Consider the following 21,741-nt stretch of genomic DNA (forward strand, 5'->3'; position numbering starts at 1 on the left):
CTATCTTTATAAATATACAACCTACCTCATGCATTAGTGACTTTTATTCATGCATCACAGTTGCACACATCGGTTTTTGAAAGGATTTTTTTTAGCAAATCTGTCTTGTATTTTTTTAATATGAGAATTGTATGTGATTACTCCTGATATGATGTGTGTGGATTTACCCTTAAAGAAAATTTGATGCCTTTAAAAAAAGATATTTGCAGTGTAAATATTTAACAGAAGGTTCCATTATCTGTAAAAACAGCTGTGTGGTAACTATGAATTCATCTGAGTAAAAGATATGTGGATAAATCATCATGTAATCCTTCAGCAGAGTGTGTTTTATTGGCACCAGAATCTGGGAAACAATACACGCCAGTATCCAATAACATCCTCCAACGTCGAGTTGAGTGGCGAGCTGTGATTGGAGGACAGCCTATGCTGAGGACCAATCAGAACGTGGCAAGTCAGACAAGTTCCAGACGGAAGAGGCGGCGTGCGTGTTTTCAGGAGCGATTAGTTTGTATGAAACTAGGAGCCAAAGGAGACCACAGACACACGTCAGTATTGATCCGGACGGCGGGTCTGCTCAGCCGAGAGTATTCGGATGACATTCATCCTCGTGATTAGATAAATTAATTAGCCTGCTGCTCGTTCACACCGGGCCGAGTCATCTCTGCACAATGAGGAAGGTTGCTCTGCTGCTGCTGCTGCTGCTCGGCGTTGCACACTTTGTGACTGTCAGCAGATGTGACGATGGTGGGTTAAACTTTTTAACATTATTATGCTTTTATTTTAAGTGTATGATCTTTATAAGTGGAGTTATAACGCAGCTTGCATGTGATTTCTTTAAGTTACTGCTGGGTGTGCTACCCTGATAGCTTGCTAGCAGGTCTGCTAATGTCAACAGAAGTCAGAAGTCACTAATATGAAGCTAACCTGCTTGCAAATCTCAACACTAACATTACATATATCTAGAAATTATAATTCAGCTGTTAAACAAACACTTTGTCAGTGCATACCCCTCTTTATCTACCCGGATGTACACTACCAGTCAAAAGTTTGGAAACACCTTCTCATTCAAGGGTTTGTATTTATTTTAATGATGGTAAACACTGTAGATTAATACTGAATATATCAAAACTATAAAAGAACATATATGGAATTATTGAATGCACAAAAAAGTGTTAAACAAAGCAGAATCTGTTTTATATTTTAGATTCTGCAAAGTAGCCCCCTTTTTCCTTCATGACAGCTTTGCACACTCTTGGTATTCTCTCAGTCTGCTTCATGAAGTGGTCTCCTGGAATGGTTTCTAATGAACATGAGCCTTGTCAAGAGTTCATTTGTAGAATGAATTGCCTTCTTAATGTGTTTGAGACCATCAGTTGTGTTGTTCAGAGGTAGGGTTAGTACACAATGGATCGCCCTATCTGACTACTGTTGTAATCCAGATTATGGTAAAACCAGATTATTTTATAGTTTTGATGTCTTCAGTATTAATCTACAATGTTGAAAATAATTAAAATAAATAAAAAACAATTGAACGAGACGGTGAGTTCAAACTTTTGACTGGTGTTGTATGTTGCAGTCATTGCTCTATGTTTATACTTTTCATGCCTGTGAAACACTCAGTATACAGATGGGAGGATGTCTGCCTGAACTATACTAATCTTGTGTCACTTCCTTGTTCGCTGTCAGAAGTTACAGATGATAAATTGGAGACCGAGGAGGAGGAGGACAGTGATGATGAGGATGATGATGATGATGATGACACTGAGGTGAAAGAAGAAAACGGGGTATTTGTGCTGAAAGACAACAACTTTGACACTTTCATGGAGGGCAAAGACACAGTTTTGATTGAGTTTTACGCCCCATGGTACGCCAGTCATTCCTCTGTTCACAAAGATTGTACAGGATCTCTTACGCTCTGTACTCCTTCCAGCTTTCTTTGACTCCTGTGTTCTTTGTTTGTCTTTTTCAGGTGTGGCCACTGCAAACAGTTTGCACCGGAGTATGAAAAAATCGCTCAGACTCTCAAGGAGAACGACCCTCCTATACCTGTGGCAAAAGTTGATGCAACAGAAGCAAGCGGGTTGGGGACTAGGTTCGAAGTGTCCGGGTATCCAACTATCAAGATCCTGAAAAATGGGGAGCCTATCGAGTACGATGGAGAGCGGACAGAGACAGGTAGGAGCATCCTCTCTTCTCTCTTCCTTTTCAGCTCAAACTTGAAGTCTTGTTTGAGCATGACATGATCTGTGAACTGTTATTGCAGCTATTGTGGCAAGAGTCAAAGAGGTGGCTCATCCGGACTGGAAGCCCCCTCCTGAGGCGACACTGGTGCTGACCAACGACAACTTTGATGAGACCGTCAACAACGCGGACATCATCCTGGTGGAGTTCTACGCTCCATGGTCAGTCACTTATTAAACACTGTTGCTGCTGTCTGAGTCAGTTCTGTTGGATCTGACCTGTCCTCATTAAACCACTCATTATTTGGTTGTTGTGGCGTTCAGGTGCGGACACTGTAAGAGTCTCGCTCCAGAGTACGAGAAAGCAGCCCAAGAGCTCAGTCAGCGCTCTCCTCCCATCCCTCTGGCCAAGGTAGACGCCACCGTGGAGAACGATATCGCCACACGTTTTGAAGTCACAGGTTACCCCACACTCAAGATCTTCAGGAGAGGAAAGATGTTCGACTACAACGGGCCCAGAGAGAAGCACGGTAGGTCGCTCACTCTGGAGCCTTTTCAGGTCCGCCTTCACTATTTTCGTAGGTCACTGTTGCCTCACCTCTGTTTCTTGTCTTCCTGTAGGGATTGTTGAGTACATGGGAGAGCAGGCTGGGCCTCCCTCTAAGCAGGTCCAGGCAGCAAAACAGGTGCAGGAGCTCATCAAGGACGGGGACGATGCTGTGATTGTTGGTGTGTTTTCTGGGGAACAGGATGCAGCCTACGAGATCTACATTGAGGCCTGTGAGTATCGTGAGCTCAGCCTGAGATGAGAAATCCAACTATATCAAGGATCTTCCTTCCATCTGTGACAAAGACAACAAGCTTTTCTTCATTTTCAAATGCACATAGATGTGACTCTCTGCTGTGTGTCTTCTTATCAGGTAACGCCTTGAGGGAAGATTTCGCCTTCCGTCACACATTCAGCTCTGAAGTGGCCAAACTGCTGAAGGCTTCACCTGGTCAGGTTGTCATCGTTCAGCCGGAGAGGTTCCGCTCCAAGTACGAGCCATCTTCACGCTCACTCACAGTGCAGGTACTGTCTGCTTTATCCTTTAACTGTAGGAGTCTTTATTAGTTGTGTTTGGAATTGGTTTAATTAGACCATTTAACCGAGAGCACCTGATATTTTATAGATGCATATTTTCATATCTTTGATCATGTGTCGAACATGCTCTCAGAACCCAGCATGCTCTGCTTGTAAGGTAGGTGCTAGACTGGGGGGGGGGGGGGGGGGGGGGGGGGTCGGCTGATTAGCGTGTGCAGGAGGGAGAGTCTTCAGTTACTTCCTGTGTTTGTGTGACTTCCATCATGTTGAAGGGTGTGTCCACAAAATGAATAAAACAGTAGAAACAAAATGAAAAGTAGAGTGTTCAGCAAATCATCACACCACCCAGTTGTTAGCTGTGACTTTTCTTTTCTTTTTTTTTCCAAAATTAAAACAAAAAGTACTAATCCTGACAGCCAAAATAAGTTTAAAAAAATGTAAATTTAATAAAAAGAATAAATAACAAAATTAATAGATACAAGAGTTCTGTCTTTTGTCACAGTTGTTAAGGCCAGAGTACACCAGGCTCTGCTGAGTGATTGGTCAGAGGTCCATAAACTGTTTCCATGTTTCCAAAAATACGTCCCCTTGATTCTCTAAGTCATAAGTGGGCTGCTCTAGTCTTAAAGTATCATTCAGGTCTTTGCTGATTCTAATTAATAATAATAATAATAATAATAATAATAATAATAATAAATTTATTTATATAGCACCCTTTAAAAACAAATGTTTACAAAGTGCTTTGACAAACAAAGCGTAGTTCAATAGCAGAGTAAACAATTTGACAGAGAGGGAGGAGAACATTTTAACAATGCAAAACAGAATACAACGCAAGAGGTTAAAAGGAATACACGTCAGTTAAACAGTATGGAGTGGTGTGACAATAGACCAGTAAATCATTGTTGAGCGGTTTTTCAGGGTAAATAGATCAAAATAAATAAATAAGTAAAAGTATAAGTTTAGTATAAGTAAATAAAAGCATTTAAAAGGGCGATAAGAGGTATTCAGGATAAGAGGACGACATCACATCGGGAAAATTTGAAAAAATGAAAAGGATGAATTAGGAATATTAAAATAATAAAATAAAAATATTAAATTAAAACAATAAATAATCAAATTAGCTAATCGAATAAAATTTAAGACAATGAATTAGTTGGATAAAAACTGAAATAATATTAGAATAGAAGTAAAAGCGGTTAGAAAGATAAAGTCACATAAAAGCAAGTCTGTAACAATGGGTTTTAAGAAGAGATTTAAAAGATGTCACTGACTCTGCGTGCCTTTTAATTAAGCAGAATATATTTCTTTGCTGTTTAAGATGTTATACTAATTCTCTTGGTGGATACTGGATCCAGCACATTGTCCAGTTCTGTACCAGAAAGATATCTTGCTGGTGTCAGTACAGGTGGTAATTTCAAAACCTTAACATTCAGGTTGTGTACTTCCCTCAGGGACTTTTCTTGATTTTTATCTGGGGCAGTCCCACTTCAGCTCAACCCTGGCTACCTGACAACATTTTATTCTGAGGTTTTCAGGAACATGTCAAAGATGACATATGGTTAAAAAAAGGTTATCCGTGTTCTTTCACATATGCAGCCCACCTGGATGATGTCCGAGAATTTAATGCACGGCTGCTTTCTTTGAGGTCTTATATCAATGTAAGTTAAGTATTGGAGTGGAATCTCTTACGGCTGATCTACTCTTCAGTGCTCCATTATTCATCTTAAAAACAGACAGATCTGGGGCGTCCAACGTATCGGGGCTGTAGTCCTCGTCACAGAGGATGCCGGTTCGACTCCCGGCCGGTCAACCATTTGCTGCATAACTTCCCCCGCTCTCTACTCCCCACGTTTCTTTTCTCTCTTCAGCTGTTCTGTCAATAAAAGCAAAAAAGCCCCAAAATATAACTTACAAAAAAAAAAAACAGACAGATGAACTAAAGTCACATTTCTGTCTTTACAGGACTCCACAGCCGTGTCAGAGGTGCAGGAGTTCTTCAGAAAGCATGTGATCCCTCTGGTGGGCCACAGAAAACCAAGCAATGATGCCAAACGCTACACAAAGAGACCCCTGGTGGTCGTTTATTATGGAGTGGACTTTAGTTTTGACTACAGGAAAGGTGAGTCTCATAGTAACATCAAATCTGACCTGAGATCTTTCCCAATAATTAACATGCAGCTTTTTAAATTGACTGCTATGTCACTCTTTATGTGAGGACAATTTAAACAGAGCTATGGAATTTATGTCATAACGATTTTCACTGTTTGTAATCTGTTTTATTATATTCATTAGTCAGTTGGCTAATTTTTTAGCATTATTATTATTATTATTATTATTATTTTGCATGCCTTTTATCTTAATTTGTTTTGTGTTTATTTAATGTTTGTTGTTGCACCAAGGGTCTGAGAGAATATCAATCCTCTGTACATTCTGTAGTATTGACAAAGACACTTTGACTTTAAAGGATTTAGAGAACAAATGACATCACTCATGGTCTTTGTCTTTTCTTCGTAGCCACACAGTTCTGGAGGTCCAAGGTGCTCGCTGTGGCGAAGGACTTCCCTGAGTACACGTTTGCCATCGCCGACGAGGAAGACTACGCAGAGGAGCTGAAGGGCCTGGGCCTGAGCGACAGTGGAGAGGATGTGAATGTGGGAATTCAGGGGGAGGGAGGCAAAAAATATGCCATGGACCCAGATGAGTTTGACTCTGAAGTGCTGAGAGACTTTGTCATGGCTTTCAAGAAAGGTGAGCGATGAGTTTTAAAGCCAGTCTTTTTTTTTATCTTAGCCTTTATAAGGTCAGTTTTGCATTGACTCTAATTTGATGTATTTAGTGTTAAATATTCCTCCATGTGGGGGCAGCAGATATGCACCTTGCATTGTTTAAATGAACGAGCTGAATCTGATTTATTAGATATCATCTTGTAAAGATTGAAAGCATCATTTACATATTTTGCTGCTGAAAAAAAGAAACCTTGACTTTACATGAGCACGCCTGTAGTGACGTTTCCTCTGGATACCAAAGCCACGAAAGAGCTGCAGGCACGTCAACTTTATTTACAATGCAACTGACACTAGAATCTTTTTAATTAAAAATTTGAAGTCACATGTCACATGGTAGAAAACTGTATGCTCTCAACAGCTGTCTCACTCACTGCATGTGCCAAGTGAGTCAATCATTAACTACCAAGGGAGCTATCCAATCACGTTAACCCCTTGTGCACTGGGTGTTATTTCTTTCTTCAAAGATGCACAAAACATGAATTTAGCACTATATTTTTAAACAACTTAAATTTACACATTATGGCTCTTACAACGCTTGTTCTGATCTTCTCTCTGGTCCACAGGGAAGCTGAAGCCCATCATCAAGTCGCAGCCGGTGCCAAAGAACAACAAAGGACCAGTGAAGGTGGTCGTAGGTAAAACGTTTGAAGACATCGTGATGGATACCCAGAATGACGTCCTCATTGAGTTCTACGCTCCGTGGTGCGGCCACTGTAAAAAGCTGGACCCTGAATACATAGCGCTCGGCAAAAAGTTTAAGGCGGAGAAGAATCTGGTGATCGCAAAGATGGACGCCACAGCCAACGACGTGCCATACGACGGCTACAAAGTTGAAGGTTTCCCCACGATATACTTCGCCCCGAGCAACAGCAAGCAGAGCCCGATCAAATTCGAAGGCGGGGACAGAACGGTAGACGGCTTCAGCAAGTTTATCGAACAGCACGCCACAAAGCTGTCACAGCAGAGAGACGAACTTTGAGAATGTCGCTCTCTGTGAGTAGCTGAGAACTCTAATCTTGCTCGAGCGGGGTCTCAGAGACACCGAGGAGGACTCTGTGGAGGTGAAGGGAAGGAAGGGGAAGTTAAAAAGGAGTTACTGTGATGATTACAATCATCGTTTTAGTTTCTGTTCATTCTGAGAGATTCAGCTTTCTTTGTTTCTAAAAGCATGTAAGCACTGTTGAAGATTTTTAAATAAAAGTAAAAATGATGGCAGCTTTGGGCGCCAGCACTTCAATGTGATCTCTTTGATTCTGTCTGACAAACACACGTTAGAAACACACTGCAGGAAATCAGGGTTAGAAATTCAAGTGTTTAATCACATAAGAACATTTGAACACTAATGCATGTTGGATTAATCAAGTAAGAACATGTGTCTGCTCTACGTACTGGCAGGAGATATCTGTGGTTATAACATGATTACATCTATAAAATCTCTATGAACATTACAAACCTGGCCTGGTAATACTTTGGGAAAGTGCATCATGTATTAAAGTTCATCACATCTTAACATGCTGTATGTACACAAGAATCTACCACTCTCTGGAGCTGTGTAAACCAGGAAGTGTTCCTCACTGATGTGAAACTCTGATCTACTGTGAATACAGTCTGAAAGAGAGATTTACTGCAGGGACTGATGCGTCCATCTCATCAAGGCACTTGAGGACGATTACTGGCACTGACTAAGACGATTCTCGAGATGCAGTTCTGCCTTGTTATGAAAACTCTTTCGTGAACCTCTGGTGGAAGTTGCTGATTTTCTGCAGGACGACTTTCAGCTTCTCAGTGGGAGGCAAAATGGTCATCCTGGAAGAAGATGCACGACAGCAACAGAAGTGTTTGAACCAGAAGTGAAAATACAGACAGCTTTAAATGTGCTGATTTGATCACAGGAATTCTATAAATTACTATCAGGAAGTCAGAACAACAACATGAAGCTTGTTTAGAAGCACTAACCTGAAGTGGAAAGTTCCCTCTCTCTGGCCAAAGCCGCTTCCTGGCACCAAGCAGATTCCCTCCTCCTCCAGCAGCTTCATGCAGTAAAACATGTCTGGGACTGAGCCCTCCTCCTGTGGGGTCACACACACATTTGTACCACAAAGATGTAACATGTAATGTGCATCAGTGAGGGGTAGATGTGTGTAACGCAGACCTTTGCCTTGTCGATGGCCTTCTGAGGTAGAGTGATGCGGGGAAAGGTGTACATGGCGCCCTGCACAGGGTTACAGGTGATACCAGGTACCTTGTTGAATATCTGCTCTGTTAGACCGGCCTTCTCTGCTAAAGCCGCCAACACTGCCGTCCGCTCCTAGAAGAGGGGTAGAGAGTGAAGCTGTCAGGGGTGAAAGGTCACGTGAACTTAAACCCAGGAGAGTCTATAAAGATATACAGATGTATCCATTGGCCAAAAGACAAATACTAGAGGCATTCAGATGCTCTAAAATATCTCATGAAATCTTTCTCAGGTATATCAGTGTTAAGAAGAAAAAAGCTCAAGCACGTGTGACATGTATCTCTACAAATACTGTACAGTCCCAGCCTCTTGGTATAAAAACATGCTTTATTTACTCGAATGAGCATGTTATAACCAACATGAGATTGTTGGACACCTGTCTTGTGATGGGCGTCTGATATGATAGAGACAATCCTGCATTTAATGTAAAAACAGACACCTGAATTGATCCCATTAGTTTAGTTGGCTGTCTTTTGGCCCCCTTGTGGCCACTTGAGGTAGTGCAATACCCAGAAATCCACACAGCATTCTAAGCCAGCCTATCACCCACTCCTAAATCAGTCCCTCCTCACTTTAACTCCCTTTCTTCTTTGGTAGCATGTCTTTTTTTGCAGACATATTATTCAGTATTTTGTTTATAAACAGCTTGTTTTTTGTACGTAGCCTACATGTAAATATAAAACACCTAATATAAGAGTGTGAGAAGTGTTATAAAGGTCCAGTATTGTAAAGTTTTAGTTATTTACATGAGTGTGATTGTATTATTTCTATCTTGATCAAAGCAGTTTATGTCTGCAGGATACGACATCAAGCTTTAACCAATGCAGATTTGAAGAGGCCCAATCTGTGCCACTAAACCTGCAACACAACCACATTTTTCTTTTACCTTGTTCTCTACCAAACACCCGTCCATGAAGATGTGAAGTGAGATCTCCTTTTTTGGGTCACTGGGCTTGAGCATTTTTTGGAAGTTTCAAATCTTGCCCAGCCAGTTCTGCAGGTAGACGCTGCGACTGATTCTGGGTGAAACTACTAACCTTTTGTTGTTGTAGACAGTAGTCTCCAGTTAACAGTAAACCAGACTGACACAGGCTTACAACACAATAGCATGCATATTATGTGTAATCTTGTGTGCAAATCTCAAATGAGAGGTGCCTAATCATCCCTGATTACACATGATGATCTCACAGAACTCACTGAGCACAGGATTCAAAGCTGATTACTCCAAAGTACCATGTGAGGACTTTAGCACGCCCAATAATCTACGTACATGGATTATACAACTCAAATTTACACAAGTAAATTCTGTGTTTGCATACACTCAAGTATCACCAGGATGTGTGCCAGCTGGTGTGTGTTTTACAGACCTTCATAAATGTGGCGTAAGAAGGCTCATCGGGCTGCGGCGGGTTCACCACCAGGTCCAGGAGAGCCTGTCCGGGGACAGGGGGGCACAGACGCACCGACACCAGCTTGGTGAGCTGGGCCTTCACCTCAGGGTCCATGTTGATTATTTCCATGTATCCGCCACGGAATCCACACCTGACGGAGCAAACAGAGGAGGAGGGAGTCAAACATACAGACTCAACTACAAGGGTCATTATGTGTGTATGTGTTTAGTTACTCACTCTCCCATGTAGCACTTGGAGGTGGAGTGGAAGGAGGCCATCTCAACTGTGCCAGAGTACTCTGGTCCCATCTCAAACAACACCTTCTTAAAGGAGTGAAACTTACAGCCCTCTGCGTACACGTTATCCTGATAGACCTGGAGAAGGAGAGCGGCTTTAAAACACAACTAAAAGAAGCTATACACAATCCACTGAGACAAGAGGAGACAAAGAAAAGACAGTAAAAAACTGAAGACATTTGTGATTTACCTCATCAGCCATGAGGAAGAGATGCTCCTCTTTAGCGAATCGGATCACATCTTCGATGCACTGTCTGCTCTGGACCTGACCTGCAACACACACACAGATGCAAGTCAATAGTGCACACACACTCTGACATCATCAAAAACTGCCGCAGAGTTCTGCCAGCAGACGTACCAGTGGGGTTTCCAGGGTTGATGATGCAGAGGACGCGTGGGTTGCAGTGCTGCCTGGCTTCATTAAGAGCTCTCCTGACCTCAGCAACATCTAGACTCCAGCACTTGTCCTCGTCCAGGTAGTAACTGACCTGCACCGCGCCCAGGTCTGCCACGGCCGCCGAGTACAGAGGGTACTGTGGGATGGAGATCATCACGCCTGTGCGGTCACGGCCCTCGCCGCGCACCAGCAGCTTCAGCATGGTCTGGGATCAGACGGGGGAGAGAGAGGAGGAAGGATCAGAGTTTAGATGCGAGTTGAAGAATAGAGTTTGGTAAATGTTTACAGATGTTTAGATATAGATGTTAAATACTTGATTCTGATGGGACAAAACCTTAAGAGCAATAAACATTTCTGAAGAGCAAGAGAGACACCAGGGATTGTTTACTATGAGGCAAAAACACGTGTTTCTGATAGCAAAGGTAGAAAACATGGAGGATATTATTAATACAACCAAAGGATGCCACAGCACAAGGAGCTAAGTTGAAGAAAGCAGACACAAAGGAACCGCAAACGGTGGCAGAGCTTGGTGTGAGACTTGGCCGAGGTACAGGACTGGTTAGGTGAGAAGGACATGCCAACAGAAAAGTAATAATAGTAGTGTATCCCAATAATAGTGTATCCTCTGAAGTTACCAGCCATCGATTGTGAGGGAGCATTTCTCACTCTGTCAGGATTCTGTTTTGCATAATAACCCATTCATTAAACATCACCTATATATAGAGAGATCAGTCCAGTTCTATTAGTTTAAATGGAGGGCGTGTCTTGGTGCACATGGTTGTGTGCTGGGTGTGTGTGAGTATTTCAGTTCTTTTTTTAATGTGACAGGGTTTGATTCATGTGAGTACTTATGTTCTTCAAAACAACAGGAACATGCAGAACCTTTTTAATTCTGTAGAAGAAGAAGCTTTTAATACCTTTTACTCAGTTTCATCCTTTTTTTTGTCTTTGTCTATGTTCCTCTTTTTAATCACAAAGAGCTGTGTGTGTGTGTGTGTGTGTGTATGTGTATGTGTGTGTGTGTGTGTGTGTGGTTGTGTGCGTGTGGTTGTGTGTGTGTGTGTGTGTGTGTGTGTGTGTGTGTGTGTGTGTGTGTGTGTGTGTGTGTGTGTGCGTGTGTGGTTGTGTGTGTGTGTGTTTGTGTGTGAGTATGAAAGTGTATGTGTGTGTGAAAGTGTGTGTGGGGAGAGGGTGTGTAAAGTTTATGTAATGTGCCCTTGTAAATGACTCTGACCACTTAGACTAAAAACATTCCTCCTTGCTGACTCTTCCCTGTAACGAGTTAAAGTATTTTAAACATTACTTTTTATTTATTTAAACACATTTTACCAGTGTGAATTAATTCTCATGATTTTAACATTTTTTTCTTTTAACAAACTGAGTTTTTCTGTAATGTTTTAATACATTTTACTTTCTTAATCTCATTTTTTAATATATTTTATGTTTTAATGTTCATGTTTTCTTCATGACATGTTTCTTTTAGTGCTGTTAATGTTACTGTTTTTTTTTAGTAGTAACTGTGTCTTTATTGAATTTGTCGTACTAACAATGACCACATACAACATAGACAACACATACATTTTTACAAGTAAACTTAAGACTTAACTTTTAAATCTGGCTTTTAAAATGGAGTAATTTCCTTTTAGCCCTGGACTGCATAATTACCATTATGACCATTGTTTTAGCATAATTGTATTTATTCTATTTTATTCTATTTTACTATATTATATTACATATTCATATTTCTTTTTCTGGTATTTATCTGATTTAATTTTATTGATTTTATTATAATGATTTTATTTATTTATTTTTTTTTTTAAATTTTTTTTTCTGTTACTTCTCTGAATTGATTTTATTGATTTTATTATAATGTGTTTATTTTTTCTGTTACTTCTCAGGTTTAATTTTATTGATTTTTCACAATGATTTTATTGATTTTATTGATTTTTTTCTGTTACTTCTCTGATCTTATTTTATTGATTTGATCTTCATGGTTTTATTTTAAAGTATTTTATCTCCCTTTCCTTATCACCTTTACCTTGACTGTTGTTTTTTTGTCTCCCTGGTTGTTGTTTCTTCTTTTGTGATGCACTTTGGGCTGCATGCTTGAATGTATGAGAGGTGCTATATAAATAAAAATGAGTTGAGAGTTGAGTTGAGAAATAATAAATAAAGAGAAAACCAAACAAAACTAGCTACAAGTCATATTATAAAAAATAAAACACATGAAAAACACAAAGAGAAATAAAAATAGTGCTAATGGAAATAACAATAATAATAACAACAAAAGTGCATCAGATCAGAGTTTATGTTTATACAAAGCTTTACCCTTTTTATGGGCCGAGCAGAATCATCTGTCCCTTCACATTAGAAATAAAAGTCTGCCATAATGTATCAAACTTCTTGGTGGATCCTCGCAGTGTGTACCTTATCTTTTCTATTTTGAGAAAATGCATGACCTCACAAATCCACCTTCTAAAAGTCAGAGGACAGTCACTCTTCCAACTCAGAAGAACGAGACGCCCTGTGAGAAGTGCCGAGCCGGCTCTGCGACTCAACTGCACTTTAGTCAGAGTGAGTTGACACGGTGGGGAAGTTGGAATGCATCAAATATTGCAGACCAGAATGTTTAAAGGTTTGGACATGACCAAAAGGAGTGATAAAGACTTTGCTTGCATCTGTCACATGTAGGGCTAATTTCAGGGAAGATTCTGGAAAGCTTAACCTTTGACATCTGGAGGGAGTGCACAATCTTAAAGTGAATAAGGCCATGGCATGCACAAATGGGTGTGGAGTTTAAGTATTTTAGATATTGTTTTGGTTTTAAAGGAACTCTTTGTATGGATGGTGCTTCATAACCTGCCTTGCTGTAATGTTCTTCACTTTCTGTCATCATCACGTGAAAAATAAAGAACAAGCTCTGCATGGTAGCGTCAGTAACAGGAGCTGTTATATCTCTGACTATAAGTAATACTTTGTAGCATGTAGATTAATAAAGGGCCTAAATGAGGTTATTTAAGGGCCTGATTTGGCCCATGAGCCACCTGTTGAATTGGCAGAAAACCAGAGCAGCATTTGTTAAGGAGTGATAATGTACAACCAATCTGGCGAGTGACGAACCTCTCTGTTTGCATAAATGTGACAGTGCAGAGCTGATTGACTTCAGAGCAGATATCACGTAGAGCAGTAGTTGAGTGTATCTTGAGGTCATACAGTAGCTGGATTAGGTTACATAAAACAGGAGAAAGCTGCTCAGACGGTGACAAAGGTCTCTGGGTGGAGTCAGTTTCTCATTTTCAAAGTACAGTTAAGTGTATAATTAACAGGACTTGAACAGAGAAAAGATTCAAACACTCTAAAGTAGGTCATGTGTGATGGATTTATATCAAACATAAACTCATAAATCAGTTTTCGGATGCTTGCTCTCCCTTTGTCAGCTCTTTTCTAGAGATAATAAAAGTAGAAATCTTACCACGATGGCATCACTGGCCCCGGTGGAAAGGTAGATGTTGTCAGGATTGGAGGGGATCCCACCATCCCTCTTCTCGATGTAGCGTGCCACATCCTGACGAATACACTCGATGCCCTGGCTTGCACTGTAGGCCCCTTTAACACACAAGGATGAACTTTGATTCAAACAGAGCCAGCTGCATTGATTACTTGATGTTCCGTTTAGATACTGTTCTAACTTTCAGATCAATTATTAATGAGTAGACAAATGGAGGCGGATGGTGGTGACGTGTGTGTTTTGGAAAGACGGGATGTGACTCTGGTTGGTGGAGAGAGGGGGAGTTGCCTGACCTATGCTGTGGCCTCCACACGCCTCAAGAATTCGCCGCGCTCTTTGCTTGGCGTCCTCTGGGAACTTGTTGTCTTCCAAGAGTTCAGGGTAAGCACACAAAGCCAAGACCTAAGAGACGAGAGAGAAGAGGAGAGACAAAAAAAAATCAGCGTGTTTGAAGCATGGGTGAGTTTAGTCAAATATCCTGAAGCAAACATGCAAATAGTGGTCCTACCTGTCGGAGAAATGTGATTGGTTTCTGTCCCATCGCGTGGGCGTCACCTATGTTAGCTTTGATGACTTCTGTGAAGGGTTTCTTGACGCCCTGGAAAGATAAGGACATCCGTTAGAATCTGGGACGTTTCTGAGCAAAAGTGAGGCCACATTTCTGACATGTCGGGACAGCTCTGCAAAAAACAGAACGTGTGCTCACACAAGAAGGAGACGGTGTGGAGGAGATACTGTATGTAGGTCAAGACTCAGGAGAAACTTCTAGAGTTCAGGCTCTGCAGAGGTGGGTTAGATGAGCACAGAAATACTACCATGTGGATGGGGTTTGTAGCAAAACCTGAACCACTTAGAAACGTCCTCATAAAACGTAATCATCATTTTAATAGCTCCCTGTAATCTAACACACAACAAACACTGCATCATATCAGCTGTTTGTCATAAGGGCCGCCTCCTCCATGTTAACAGATGGAACATGGGTTGAACTTTAAAATTCCAATAAGTGCAAAAACAATCATATTTAAGCATGGTTTCTATCATTTCAGTAAATTGGTATTATGCTGATTTATGTCCCAAAAGTTTAATTGGAAACGTTTCTTTAAGGATATAAATAAAAGGAATTAAACCATGATTGTCAGCTCTGTTGACAAATTAAGCTTCTGTGATTTTAGCAGAATAAAAGAGGAATGGAAAGGGGAAATGTAACAAACATCAAAATTAGAATCTGTTAACACATTATAACCCTTCACAAAAATCGTGCAACCTGAGGTCTCTCCCTGTTGTGATCAGTAGGTTTAATGTTTTTGTTTGAGGTTGGACATCAATATCACGGCTTCACCAGTCGATCTCTATGGCGCAGGCTTCAGCTCCAAAAAGCAAGGTGTCAGAGCCCTCTGTGTGATTTATTTTGGCTTCATTGTTGTAGGCCTAGAGGAGGTGGAGACATGCCATCCACCTTTATAATATTAAATTAAATCAAAAGTATCCTTAAGACTTGAAACCCGCACAGGGAATCAGAGTTAACAACTGCATCACATGTCCTGTTCATCCGCCCTGCTGTTGCCACCTGATGGCTCAGCATGTAAATCAAAGCAGAGACACTTGTATTCATCTCACACATGCATCCCCTCTCATTAGCAGCCTTTTGTTTCACAAAGACCCCGGCTGGCACGGAGTCTGTTTTGGCTTGCAGGAAGCGCTGGCTGGTTTGAGCAGGGATGACGCTGCTGCTGCTGCCGGGCCACACAGAGACACAAACCCCCCTCTGTTTCTGGCCACGGAGGAGAATCGCTGGCGTAATGCAATCGCACGACGTGCAGAGTCTTTCTTGTTTCTGTGCTCATCTAAATCATTTGCTCACTTTTCATCTTCATCCAATCAGCAGGTCCTTCATCTTTGTGTCCCTGATCTAATTGGACCTCTGGTTTGGTGCCTGTAAGTCTGTTTGCTGGGAAAAATATGCTGCACCTGTTGCCGTTAATCAGATGCGATGATGTCATAGCAGATGTAATGTCATGCGGGGGAAGAGCAGGAGGTACGATGGCTGGAGGATTTTGCTCTTTGCCTTTTGGTTTATGCAGAAAAATAATAAACTTAAAAACTGAACATTTTTCTGCAGGTATGAAATTCAACATTTTAAATACTTGATTTTCAACATACCAGAAATTTGTATTTACAAGTTGTTGATTCAAAATGTCCATTAATACCTTTGACATGTTTGGATTGTTCTGTCAAAGTTTTTAAAAAAGTACTTATTATGAGTTTAAATCTAAGTGTTAAGTACAATAATTTTGACTTTGTAGCCTTTAAAGGTGACATATCATGCAAAATTGACTTTTTAATGGTTCTTTACCTGAAATATGTGTCCCTGGCATGTCTACAAACCCCCCGAGAATGAAAAAAATCCATTCTGCCCCTGTTTTGATTTCTCCACCTTTCTGTAAATGTGTGTGAAACGAGCCGTTTCAGACTTCCGTGTTTTTGTTACGTAACAACAATATCCGGTCTGTCACGGAGTCAGAGCTCGGAGCTTGTTCAGCCCATAGACTGTATAAAATAATACTGACTCCCCCCTCCGTTTTTCATTACCTGCACAAATGTGTGCTAACAAGGAGCTTAGGAGGGAGGCATGCTAGTTGTAGGCTGTCTTAATAAACACAAAGGTCGGTTTTACTCCCCACGTCTGCAGATTTGAAGATATAGTGGATGATTTTTATTTGTCATGGATAAGTGCTAGCGCTAATTAGCATAGCCACATAGCTATATGTTCATAGCTGTAGCTGTAGCTGTAGCTGTAGCTGTAGCTGTGTACCAAGACACACGTCGACATACTGACAAATAAAACAACAAGAAACACTAAATCTGTGACCAATCCTTCATAAAAGGTCCTGCTGCCTTTCTGGCAGAGGTCGGTTTTACTCCCCACGTCTGCAGATTTGAAGATCTAGTGGATGATTTTTATTTATCATGGATAAGTGCTAGCGCTAGTTAGCATAGCCACATAGCTACATGTTCGTAGCTGTGTACCAAGACACACGTCTACATACTGATAAATAAAACAACAAGAAACACTAAATCTGTGACCAATCGTTCAGAAAGGTCCTGCTACAGGCGCCTCTCCGTCAGGATCAGATTCAGAGGGTTGAAGTAACGCGATCTCTGAGCAGCCGTGTATATTTAGCCAACATGTAAACATTAGATCAACGTGCTGGAGAGCCGAGGCACATTCACTTCCGGAGGGGGCTTGGTCAGAGGGAAAACAGAGTGTTCTGAGGAGGAATGAAGAAGAGGACTTTTCAGGCATGCCAAAATCTGATTTCAAAGTGTTTTTTTGAGCATAAACTTTAAAGACATGTTTTGAGGACCTCTTAGACCAATATATATTGATGAAAAAAGCGTGATATGTCCCCTTTAAAAAAAAACTAAATTGAATTATAACACAGTTATCAACCAACCGTTTGTCCCGCCAGCAGAATACAAAAGAAACTTGATTCAATAAAACATAAAGTTTCAGTTTGCTTATTTAGTGACAGAAACAAACACAACTTGTTTAGTCTAGTGTTGTCTGCCAGTAAGTAAATGTGATGCAACCTGTCTCAGGTGGTTAAGTGGATGTGAGTCTGAACATGTTTTGTGGTTTGTAAACTGATGTTTCATTTCATACAGACGGAAAGCTGCAGGAAGTACTGCGTTCACTCAACTGAAATCCAGTGTTAAATCATTACAGTCGTGAATGTTAATGTACCATATCAGTGATAATATATCAGTTCGGAGTATTTATTCTGTCCGAATATCTCAAACAAGTCATGCAGTAAGGAAGATCCTCGTCATGATTGGACATGTTCTTCAAAATAAAATACCAGGCATAAGGCATCCGAGGACAACGAGAGATAACTCTTTTCAGCTGAGGAAATATTTTCAGATTTCTAAGTGTCTCTGCATGGTGGTAAACGCAGGTCCTACGAGGTCCCTGTGGTTCAGCGTGAAATCAGATATAAGCTTGTTTGAGCTCTAAGTAACTGGATGCAGTGCGTTCGTTTTTTTAGTCTTCGCCCCAGAGCAACAAAGACGCTGCTGTTCTCCAAGGTCGAGAGAGAGAAACGAGCCGCTCGGTCCCCCCCCCCCCCGGCTCAGCGCTGCGCTCTCCTGCTCACTCAGCACCAGGCACTGATTACCCAGGCCGGACCGCTGAACCAGGCAAAGAAGGGGGATGATCAAAAACTGGCCTGTTCAATTCTGTCAGGTTTTATTTCTACAAAATACAAAATAAACTCTAAGGGACATTTTAAACTTTATAAGGGCTTGGGAATGTAGACCTAACACATTTTAACTTCTAGATTTAGTCAGGGAGAAAAGTGTGTGAGTTTTATTGTGATGTAATACGTAACCATATTCAAACAGCAACTGAAACCAACTTGTTTGACTCTACAAAGTTCTTCTTTTGCATTTTTTAATCTATCTTCATAACATGATCTGAAACTGTCACCCCTCCAACAGCGTTCTGTCACACTTAACCAATTGTAACTTATCTGAATGAAACTCCAGCTGATGCAAACTAATGAATAACCACTGCTGCACTGATCATGTGATCATCTCACTCAACATTATTTCCAACACAATGCAGACTGGGATGAGAGAAAGCTTCCCCATACACTGTAAAGAATGCAAACACAGGGACTAGAACAACTGACTTGGACAAAAAAGAAACATGTAACTGAAAAGTTAAATCTCTCTGCGTCACCTCTCCATTGTCACAGAAATGCAGAGTTCCCCGCAGCTGAAATCTAAGCCTAAATTAGCTCACCGCAGTGCAGACAATGTCATACCAGATGTCTGTGTAAGGATTTATAAGGGTCATCGCCACTCCAGCGCATGGCTCCACAAACACACACTTGCATAAAATCTGCTGAGCCATCAGTGAAAGTGTTCCAGTCACAGATCTGACAGGAAGCAGACCTGCAGATCACTTGGCAACTGCGGCGCTGTGAACCCCCCTGACCCCTCAGAGGACTCCTGGATGTCACATTCACCACTGTTTCATTCTGCATGTCCACAGGCAGCTCCGTTTTACAGGTGGACTCAAGCCTGGAAGAGAAAGCCTGATGTTTGTTCAGAAAACTAGAGAAGCAACTCATGTTGACTTAACCCATTAATGATCAGCATCCTATATGTAAAGCAGGTTTGTTTGCACTTCAATCATCATCTCTCCTGTGCTCTTGATTTCCCCACATCGACATATTCATGTAAAAACTGATGAACTGAGTGATGATTCAAACCAACAGGTTGGTTTTTGCTTCGTCTTCCACAAGGGGAAGAAAAACAAGAGGACTACCAAGAACTGGAGCACTTTAAGCAGGACTAGGACTGTTTGCAATCAAGCTCCTTGCAGAGAAAGGCCTGTGACGCCGCCGGGCCTCACAGCTGCAGCTTCGTCCAATGGACTCGCTTGCATATGGGGAGGAGGGACCTGGGCAAACCCAGGGACACAAAAGAGGGCAGAGAATGCACCCTCTCATCTTACATAATAACCCTTCACCATATACACATCCTCCTCTCTGGATCCTGCAGTCAGCTCAGGCGTGAGCAGAGTGAGTGAAATGCACTTTGGAGTAGAGCAGTTCCCTCCAGCTCATTACGAGTCCTACGTGGACCACATAACTCCAGACAGGGTTGCATTACAGCTTTTAAAAGACTCCCGCTCAACCTGCTGGTCCTTCCTTAGGAAACCAGCGAGGATCAATATTACGAAAGCAGGATGTAATAGGAGTGGTTATATGCAGAACAGAACAGAACAGTCCCACCGCTGCTGTCATGCAGGGACTTTTAAAGCTGACCTACTGACTGCGTCCTGAATGCTCTCTCTCTCTCTAAGCCAGTCAGCAAAAAACGTGTCCACAGCAAGTGTCTTATTCACGTAGACTACCTACTTCTCCTTCCAATATCTGGATCATCTTATTATAGCTACAGGAAACAGAGGGGATGCTTTATGCCAAATAGGAAGAATGTCACTTGTATGCCAAAATCCATTGAAATACATGATATAAAGAGCTCAGATACACTTTTATAAGACTAAATATTAGAAAAAGGTGCATGACCAAAACAAAACGTGAAGTTGTCAGCTTAAAGGAAAAACTATGAATGTGTTTTGTTGTTTGCTGTGGTTAAATTCCAACTGTTAAAGGGAAACAGCTGTGCAGATCATCATCTTCACACCAGTCCTGTTTTTCTACATGCATCCCATTTACATGACTACATAAGTGATCCCGAAGAAGCGTCAGCTGTTGTATGCAAAGTGATATGATTTACATAAACAGAACAACTTTTCATACATGTTTCACACTTTACTCTACTATTATAGGTCCTTTTTCATTGGGGTTCACTTTGTGTTACAATATCATTGTATGAAAAGCGCTTTACAAAATAATGCTTTTCTACACCGACCAGTGTTGGACAAAGTACACGTCTTCATTACTTAAGTATAGATCCTCCTGATCAAACATAACTCCAATACAAGTGAAAGTTGTTCAGTCAGATTATGACTTGAGTTAAAGTCCTGGAGTACTCATTTTAGAAATACTGAAGTATTCAAAGTACTTTTTAAAATACATCTAAACGTATTTTCACAAAGCAAGAGTGCAGTCAAGAATGCATGGGTGAACATTCTGCTCTTATTCTCTGTTCCCCTGGTGCATTATCAAACATTCCCGAGGGGCAGCCCCCAGCTTTACCTCTTTCAGCTCCTTCTCTATCTGCACCGCCCGCTGCACGATGGGACCTCGCACCGCGTACTCGACCTGCTTCACATTGGGGTTCATGTTGTCCAGGGTTAGCACCTTGCCCCGGTGCGGGACCCCGTTCACTGCCTGCTGGGACATTTTCTTTTTGTTATGTCACGCTTTTTGTTCCGCCGTTGTCGCGCGCTGGTCCGGTATCTGAAACACAGACGTATAAACATCATGCATGAACAGAAACATGACGCTGTTCCAGAGGAGATAAAGTATCAGCTGTTACCTTCTGCAGCAGGAGTTCTGTGAGCTCGGGTGTGTTTACTTTCCCTCCTCGCTCCCTGACTGACAGTTGAGCCTCTCGCGCTTCATATTCCCACCCGCCCGTGTGACACGCCTTCGCTCGCGCCTGCCCGTGGTTGGCTGGATTCCTTCACTGACTTCTCTCGGACCCCTTCACGTGCTATCGGACAAATTCTACCTCAAGTGCCCTCCGCGTGCAGAAAAGATAAATCTCTGTCTGACTCTGGCAGCTTATCAAATGTGAAGAAAAAGCATCTCACTCGAGATAAAGAGGGCGAATTATGAGTGAGGGAAAGTTTTTACAATCCCAATCTGTCAGGGGAATTTATATGAACGGTGTTGCGCAAGAGTGGAAAGACACTTTAAAACAGGGGCGTCAAACTCATATCAGTTCAGGGGCCAAATACAGCCCAAGATGATCTGAAGGGGGCCGGATTAAAATCATACCATATAACCTATAAATAATGAAAACTCTAAATTTTGCCCTTTGTTTTAGTCAAGTGGCAACCTCCGGTCTCAAACTATGAAGCCCATGCGGAAGTGTTATAAACTGCAGTTCATCGAGAATCCACTTGAGGCTGGCTGCAGAAACACCAGAAACCAAATACACACCCATTCAAAGAAGACAATCTTTGCAGCATTAATAAAAAAAAATTTCTTACGTGATGGTTCAGAAGATATTAAGATTACGAGTTTTTTCCCAAATAAGGACATGACTGACTTGACTTCCGGACAGGAACACATAGCTGTTGGCTAGGAGGCTCAAACTCCACCTCTTTATGTCACACTTTGGTTGAGTTCCGAATTACCAATATGGCTGCCGCCGTCGATTGGCTTC

General features: G+C 41.5%; 2 protein-coding genes across 2 annotated transcripts; one reads left to right on the forward strand and one right to left on the reverse strand.

Moving 5' to 3' along the window:
- The first annotated feature begins 459 nt into the window (after positions 1–459).
- On the forward strand, positions 460–7,287 carry pdia4 (protein disulfide isomerase family A, member 4). Its single transcript, XM_034706176.1, has 10 exons — positions 460–744; positions 1,687–1,864; positions 1,970–2,175; positions 2,264–2,402; positions 2,505–2,710; positions 2,802–2,960; positions 3,101–3,252; positions 5,227–5,383; positions 5,779–6,012; positions 6,614–7,287. Exons 1-10 carry the CDS (start codon positions 669–671, stop codon positions 7,027–7,029), a joined length of 1,923 nt encoding a protein of 640 aa, XP_034562067.1. The 5' UTR covers positions 460–668; the 3' UTR covers positions 7,030–7,287.
- A 55-nt stretch (positions 7,288–7,342) lies between these two features.
- si:ch211-217a12.1 (alanine aminotransferase 2-like) lies at positions 7,343–20,929 on the reverse strand. Its single transcript, XM_034706177.1, has 12 exons — positions 20,887–20,929; positions 20,604–20,807; positions 14,384–14,473; positions 14,169–14,277; positions 13,840–13,973; positions 10,329–10,572; positions 10,161–10,240; positions 9,912–10,048; positions 9,651–9,825; positions 8,203–8,358; positions 8,007–8,119; positions 7,343–7,856 (listed from the first exon to the last, which is right to left on the reverse strand). Exons 2-12 carry the CDS (start codon positions 20,748–20,750, stop codon positions 7,766–7,768), a joined length of 1,476 nt encoding a protein of 491 aa, XP_034562068.1. The 5' UTR covers positions 20,751–20,807; positions 20,887–20,929; the 3' UTR covers positions 7,343–7,765.
- Positions 20,930–21,741: the final 812 nt, after the last annotated feature.

This window comes from Notolabrus celidotus, chromosome 17, assembly GCF_009762535.1.
Source record: "Notolabrus celidotus isolate fNotCel1 chromosome 17, fNotCel1.pri, whole genome shotgun sequence".
NCBI classification, from domain to species: Eukaryota; Metazoa; Chordata; class Actinopteri; order Labriformes; family Labridae; genus Notolabrus; species Notolabrus celidotus.

Bases quoted from the DNA above. Each gene is read 5' to 3' on its own strand.
- pdia4 (XM_034706176.1), top strand. From the start codon at position 669: ATGAGGAAGGTTGCTCTGCTGCTGCTGCTGCTGCTCGGCGTTGCACAC. The intron at 2,711-2,801 runs GTAGGTCGCTCA...GTCTTCCTGTAG, and splicing joins CGGGCCCAGAGAGAAGCACG to GGATTGTTGAGTACATGGGA. The intron at 3,253-5,226 runs GTACTGTCTGCT...CTGTCTTTACAG, and splicing joins CACGCTCACTCACAGTGCAG to GACTCCACAGCCGTGTCAGA.
- si:ch211-217a12.1 (XM_034706177.1), bottom strand. From the start codon at position 20,750: ATGTCCCAGCAGGCAGTGAACGGGGTCCCGCACCGGGGCAAGGTGCTA. The intron at 14,474-20,603 runs GTAAAGCTGGGG...TTATCTTTCCAG, and splicing joins TAGAGAAGGAGCTGAAAGAG to GGCGTCAAGAAACCCTTCAC. The intron at 13,974-14,168 runs GTCAGGCAACTC...TGTGTGTTAAAG, and splicing joins GTGTGGAGGCCACAGCATAG to GGGCCTACAGTGCAAGCCAG.